Source organism: Pangasianodon hypophthalmus, chromosome 19 (genome assembly GCF_027358585.1).
Source record: "Pangasianodon hypophthalmus isolate fPanHyp1 chromosome 19, fPanHyp1.pri, whole genome shotgun sequence".
Classification (NCBI taxonomy): domain Eukaryota; kingdom Metazoa; phylum Chordata; class Actinopteri; order Siluriformes; family Pangasiidae; genus Pangasianodon; species Pangasianodon hypophthalmus.
The window spans coordinates 13,809,626-13,815,504 of NC_069728.1; the positions used below are offsets into that span (position 1 = coordinate 13,809,626).

General features: G+C 38.2%; 1 protein-coding gene across 1 annotated transcript in view; it reads left to right on the forward strand.

The window, feature by feature from the left end:
• Positions 1–3,650, forward strand: part of kif13bb (kinesin family member 13Bb) — a 38,467-nt gene extending 34,817 nt beyond the window's left edge. The window contains exons 39-42 of the mRNA XM_026922610.3: positions 55–117; positions 200–352; positions 647–1,580; positions 1,987–3,650. Coding sequence (XP_026778411.3) covers positions 55–117; positions 200–352; positions 647–1,580; positions 1,987–2,225 — 1,389 coding nt within the window. The 3' untranslated portion in view covers positions 2,226–3,650. The remainder of the gene's footprint in view (positions 1–54; positions 118–199; positions 353–646; positions 1,581–1,986) is intronic.
• Positions 3,651–5,879: the final 2,229 nt, after the last annotated feature.

A 5,879-nucleotide genomic window follows, 5' to 3' on the forward strand; every position in this document is an offset into this window, starting at 1 on the left:
CTAGCTAATGCGTGATTTAAAACTCTTCTTAACTCTTCCCTAAATCTCTTACAGAATGTTCCTCTCATAGTAATTCAGTGTGCAACTCCTCAAGAAGACCTCAGTGCTCCTAAGCTGGTAAGCTGATTCAATCCAGAAATGTATTTACTGTATTTTTAAACTGTAAATCATGAAGTCAGCTGTATGTTGGTTTCTTTAGGAAACTGTAAACTCCACACCAATGCCACAAAAAAATACAGCGTCATCAGTACCTGAAGCTTCATCTTTCACTGTGGCTGATGTGCATACTTCACCAGTTACACAAATTACTGCAGCGTCAGACATTGTCACAGAGAACACACCTGATGCCCAGGTAACAAAATATTCATTAGCACAACATATAAATCCCATGTACACACATCATTGTAAGTGTGCTTATAATTCATCTGGTAATTTAGCAACCCATGGTTTGAAAACATTCATAAAGTCTCAGTAAGTAAGGAATATATGGTACATGCTGTTATTGGAAAATAATCAATTATTTTCTTATGTCATTACATCCTGTCATGTTGGGTTACAGGGAGCGGTACAGGTTCGGAACAGTACACTGTCAACAATATTGATTCCTGTGTGCCATAATCATCTCTGAATCACATTCTCTTTGCAGACCACAGTCACAAAAAGCCAGACACAGATCCCACCTGAGTTTGTAGAGGTTTCACCTCTGGCTCAGTCTGAAAGCGAAGACCTGGCTCACAGCCCAGTTAGCGATGAGTCTAGTGGCTACATCTCCACCAGCATCTCTACTGCGACTCTATCAGACACTCTAATATCAAATATAGACGTGAATTTAGTGCCCACTTCAGAGGCAGAAGTACAGGAAGCTCTCAAACCCTCACACAAAACGGAACCAGAGGAAGATGTTGATGATAAAGACGTGCAATTTGAACCAGGGAAAATAGCTGAACATCCAAGGACAGAAGATAAAAGCCAAGAAAATGCTACGACTCCTGATGAAAAATTCAGTCCACTTTCAGAAAAATCTGCTCTTACATCTTCCTCTCTCTCTGAGAACTTAGTTGAAATGGAACCCTCTGTTGAACCAAAGGAACCTGTACCGCTCCCTGTAACCCAGCCATATAGTCAGCTTACTTCTGAGAAATCTCCACCCTCAGCTTCTGATCCTGACATCCATCCCAAAGCAGCACACTCCTCATCCCAAACAAGGATTTCAGACCCACTTCCTGTTCCCGAACCTTCACCAGCACTACCAGTCAAACAAGAACAAGCTCTTCATACCCAGCCACCCACATCAAACCCGTTCAGAATCCAGAAGGTAAAGGCTTCTGGCCTGAAATCATTTAAAGCCATCCTTCAGGAGGCGGACAAAGAGTTGGATAAAGAAGGTGTGGATCCTCTGGAGAAGCTGGAGATCCTGTCTGACACAGAGGAAGGCCATGAGGAAGCAGCTCTGCCAGACTGGCTGAAGGAGGATGAATACGTTACTGTAGGCAGCAACAAAAATGGCACAGTGCGCTACATCGGACCAACGGACTTCGCAGAAGGGATCTGGGTCGGTGTGGAGCTCGATGTGCCAGCAGGTACTCCTTTTTTTTTTTTGTGTGTGTGTGTATACTGTTGTCCGGATACAAAGTTGCGTGTTTGTGAGTCCACATTTCTACCTCTTAAAGAGCTGCTGATCTGCACTGTTAAGCTTTAAGGTTAATGGAATAGTTTGGTACACAGTTATCCTAAATGTGGTGGATAGGCCAAAATCGTGGTGCCCAATGTTTAAAAAAATGCTTGAATCTTACTTTAGAAAGTAGTTGCATTGTCATCGCAACTACTTTCACTCAAAACCTGCAAAAATCGTTTTGAGCTTCAATTTGTGATGAATCTTGAAGTGAAGAAAGTGTGTTTTAATTTATGATAGCTGATGAAATAAAAACAGAACTCACATGTTGGGTCCATACTATACATTTGTTAATGAGACTGTCTTCATTGCAGGTAAGAACGATGGTTCAATTGGAGGTCGTCACTACTTCCACTGTAACCCAGGGTATGGGGTGCTGGTGAGGCCAGACCGAGTGGCTCGAGCTTCAGGAACAGCTAAACGACGGAGACAGAAACGGAGCTCGCAGATCCTGTCTGGGTCGAACCCAAACTTAGCAGCCCTGACCTCCATGGCAAAAGGGGACAGTGTAGGAGCACGCCGAGGGGAGAACAGGAAGTCCTGGAACACATGAATGAAATGCTCTGCGTCCAGGATGACCTGACAAATTAAAAATTAGTGTCACTCTCGCTGACAAAGAGCTTAACAACCAGGTTATCTTTGTGCTGGAACGCCTCAAGGACGACAACAACAAAAGCATCAATCTTAATGAAAAACAAACAACTTCCTCTGTCCTGGAAGACTAACACAAAGCTAGTTCATCTGTACCTTAAAAAACTCAATGAAAAGATGTGTTCAATGAGCTTAATGAAAAGCAACTCTTCAAAAAGCTTAGCAAAAGCTACAGTTCCTATCTATCTTTGGAGAGAGGAACAAAACAACATCCTGTCATGGAAGAACTTCAGTGCTGAAGGAAATTTATGAAAGCTATATTTCCTCTCTGCCCTGAAAGACCTTAAAAAAAAAAAGAGTACTTCATCTCTATCTTCTAATAGGCTGTCGTAACAAAACTCTATAGACTTCCTTTGAGCATGAACATTAGGAATTCCTTTGCATTTTCAAAGAGTTTATTTAACAACAACAACAAAAAAAAAAGCGAAGAGCAACATTTTCACCATGGGCAAGAATTACTTAGCAAATTATGACTCTTGCTCTCTACCCGGGAAGCAGAGCTTTTGTGCATTAAGAGCTGAGCAAAAATGGCTCTTCCCATCTGTCTTCCTCCTGACTTCCAGTGTAATGGCTACCAGTCATGGACTTTGCACAATCACCTTGTTCAAACACACTACACTGTTACAGTGTTACAGATCAAACATCAGCCTTCTGGCTCACTCCAAATGACAGATAGTTGTAGGATATTTTATAATCAGCTGTACTAATCAGTATTTATGATGAGTTTTATCTATGGTAAGTGCCTTAACGTCATCTTATTTACTTTTAGGAAAATCTCATGCCCAGAAACATCATATGTGATATTTAATTAGTCAGAAAGAAAGCACCTCATCATTCTGGAGGCTGGGTGAAATAAAATGGTAAATATGCAAGGGTGTACATGTCTAAAAAGCAAAACGAAGGGTAGAGGTCTTCTAAGCTTTTGAATGTGTGTATATATGTGTTTTTTTTTAAATGGTTAAAAAAGATGTTATAAGATCGCTGGGTGTGAGAGGCTTCATGTGAATTAGTCTTGGGGGACATGCTTTTAAATATCGTGGTGGTTTATCGGAGTGTTTGAAGTATTAAGTCACATAAGAGCACACAATATGGTTTGTATTACAGTGTAAACTGATTGAACAAAAATCTTTGATTCTCGAAAACACTACTGATGCTTTCATACAATTAAACACAGAAGCCTGCTTTCACATTGCGTATGTAGATCTTCATTTGTAGTCTGTGATGTGTTGTTAAAACTGCAGATGATTGATTTAAAAATGAACTCGACATCACCATTTTAATAAAGTTGGAAAGTGAAGATGTAATATAATTAAATATAAAAATTCAACTGATTTGTTTTGTGACAGTATACCATAAAATAGAAAGCGGCTCTGACAGTAATGCTGAATATAATTCAAAACACAGGTTTATATTAATGCGCTCGTTCTAATACCTTATCGTTTCTATAGTAACAACTTACACAGGGACTTGTATAGAGGACATACTACATAAATGGATTTTTAAAAATGTGTGTAATCATTGATATGATGACGTTTTCCGTGAGGACACAGTTATTTAGCAGTTATGGAAGGAGTCTCCAGTGTCAGGGCTATAACAGTGGTAAAGCTGTTCCTTTAAGTTCGTCACCACAAGAAAGTTGTCAGGAAGGAGCGCATTGGGGGCAATTGTATCTATATTTTTATTTATATCTTATATAGATGTTAATTCCAGGTGTTGTTAGGTTACGAGAGCTCCCAAGCTGCACAAGAGAAAAGCGTTTAAACATTGAGGTTGAATCCTGAGAGTATAATCGGCCCCAGTATTACTCTCAATAATACTCTCTTCAGTGCTAGACATCTTTGAGTTCATGTATACAAAAGAGTACCATGTTTTGATGAAGAGGGTAAAACCAGACAAAACTAAGTGCTAGTAGCAATGCTAAGAGTGGCCAAATGAATAGCTATGGTATTATGGAATTAACTTTTACAGTGTTTAAAACTTACAAGGTTGCATTTATTACAGCAGTGAACACTAGTATTATGACTTTAGAGTTGTATTAACATCTACAGTGCATTACCTATGCTTTTAGATATAAAGTGCTATATGATAAATCTATAACATAACTGTACATAACTATATGGCTAGATTGTTGCTAACCAAATATGATTAATGTTTGTCCATGGTTTTTCTCACTTTGTAGCTCATATGCGAAATGTTCAAAATGGCGTATCAAATGAGTGTTAAGTATTCACCCACAGGGCTACCACGGTGTTGATTAGCATCTCTATTAGCAGGAACACCTACAGCGTTCAGGTTACTTTTATAGGGTTGGATTACCTGATGTTGAAGGAACCATCACAGTGCTGAATTAACTCCTCCACCTACAACACACACGGAATTAACACTATATCGAATTACCAAACAAAAAGGTACATATATATACAGGCACATACTCAAGACATTAACGGAGCAGAGGTTGTGTTCATCAATATACCTTTATTCTCTAGTAGATACAATACTAAAATAAACACAAGTTTTAAAAAAAGTCATCTTAAACAAAGAAACTGTACAAAAAACGCTAATATATACTACAGTTTAATTACAGAACAGTCTACTGTCCAAAAAAGGCACTAAAGTCTTAAATGGGACAGAATGATTGAGATCCAACTTACTTAAAATCAATACATTTATTTTTAACAGTTTATTTATAGTTTTTATTATAGTGTATTCTTTACGATACATCGTTATTGAACTGTCGATATAAACTATACGGAGAGGAGATGTTTATGGACAGATGAATGTGAACCCTGAAGACTGGAATACAAAGCACCCCCCTTTTTTGTTTTTAAATTATTGAGCACTTACCCTTAAAGACTAGGGATTTAGGCTAAAATATCGCAATATAATACTAGTGTGTGTTGCAGCTGAGAACTATGTCTTCCATAACATATGGCTTATAAAGCCCAGTTAATGTGATATTACAGTTTGGCACAGTGTTTTGCTATGTGTGTGTGTGTGTGTGTGTGTGTGTGTGTGTTTAAAGTTGCAACATCAGTACTCATGCTGTTTTTCAGCACATAAATAAAGTGTATGAGAGTTACACTGCAATACGCCATAACAAGTGAAAAATACCCCGCAAGTGGTAGCTTTTAGTCACTGAACTGTTTTCTCAGAGCAGAAATGATGATTGATTTGGTCAGATAAGCAACCAAAACAAAGCTAGCTACATCAGCAAATTACACTGTGCTCTAGCCAACATTGGCCAAGCATCTATTTAAGTTATTGGATTATGCTGAAACACTGATGTCCAGCTAGATAAGATAATGAACAAAAGACTAACGGTAGCTTTAAATAATTATTCAAGTTATCATAAAAACCTCTGTATCTAGCTAGCTGGAAAACAAATAGCAAGCTAACGTTAGCTAAGCTCTGTTTAAAAGTTTTTAAATCATTGCTACGTAGCTAGCGTTATAACAAAAATACTTGTTAATGTTAAAAGAGTATCTTGCTAGCTACAACACAAATAGAAAGCTAATACTAAACTAAGTGCTATTTAAGAATTTGGTGAGATTAAAAC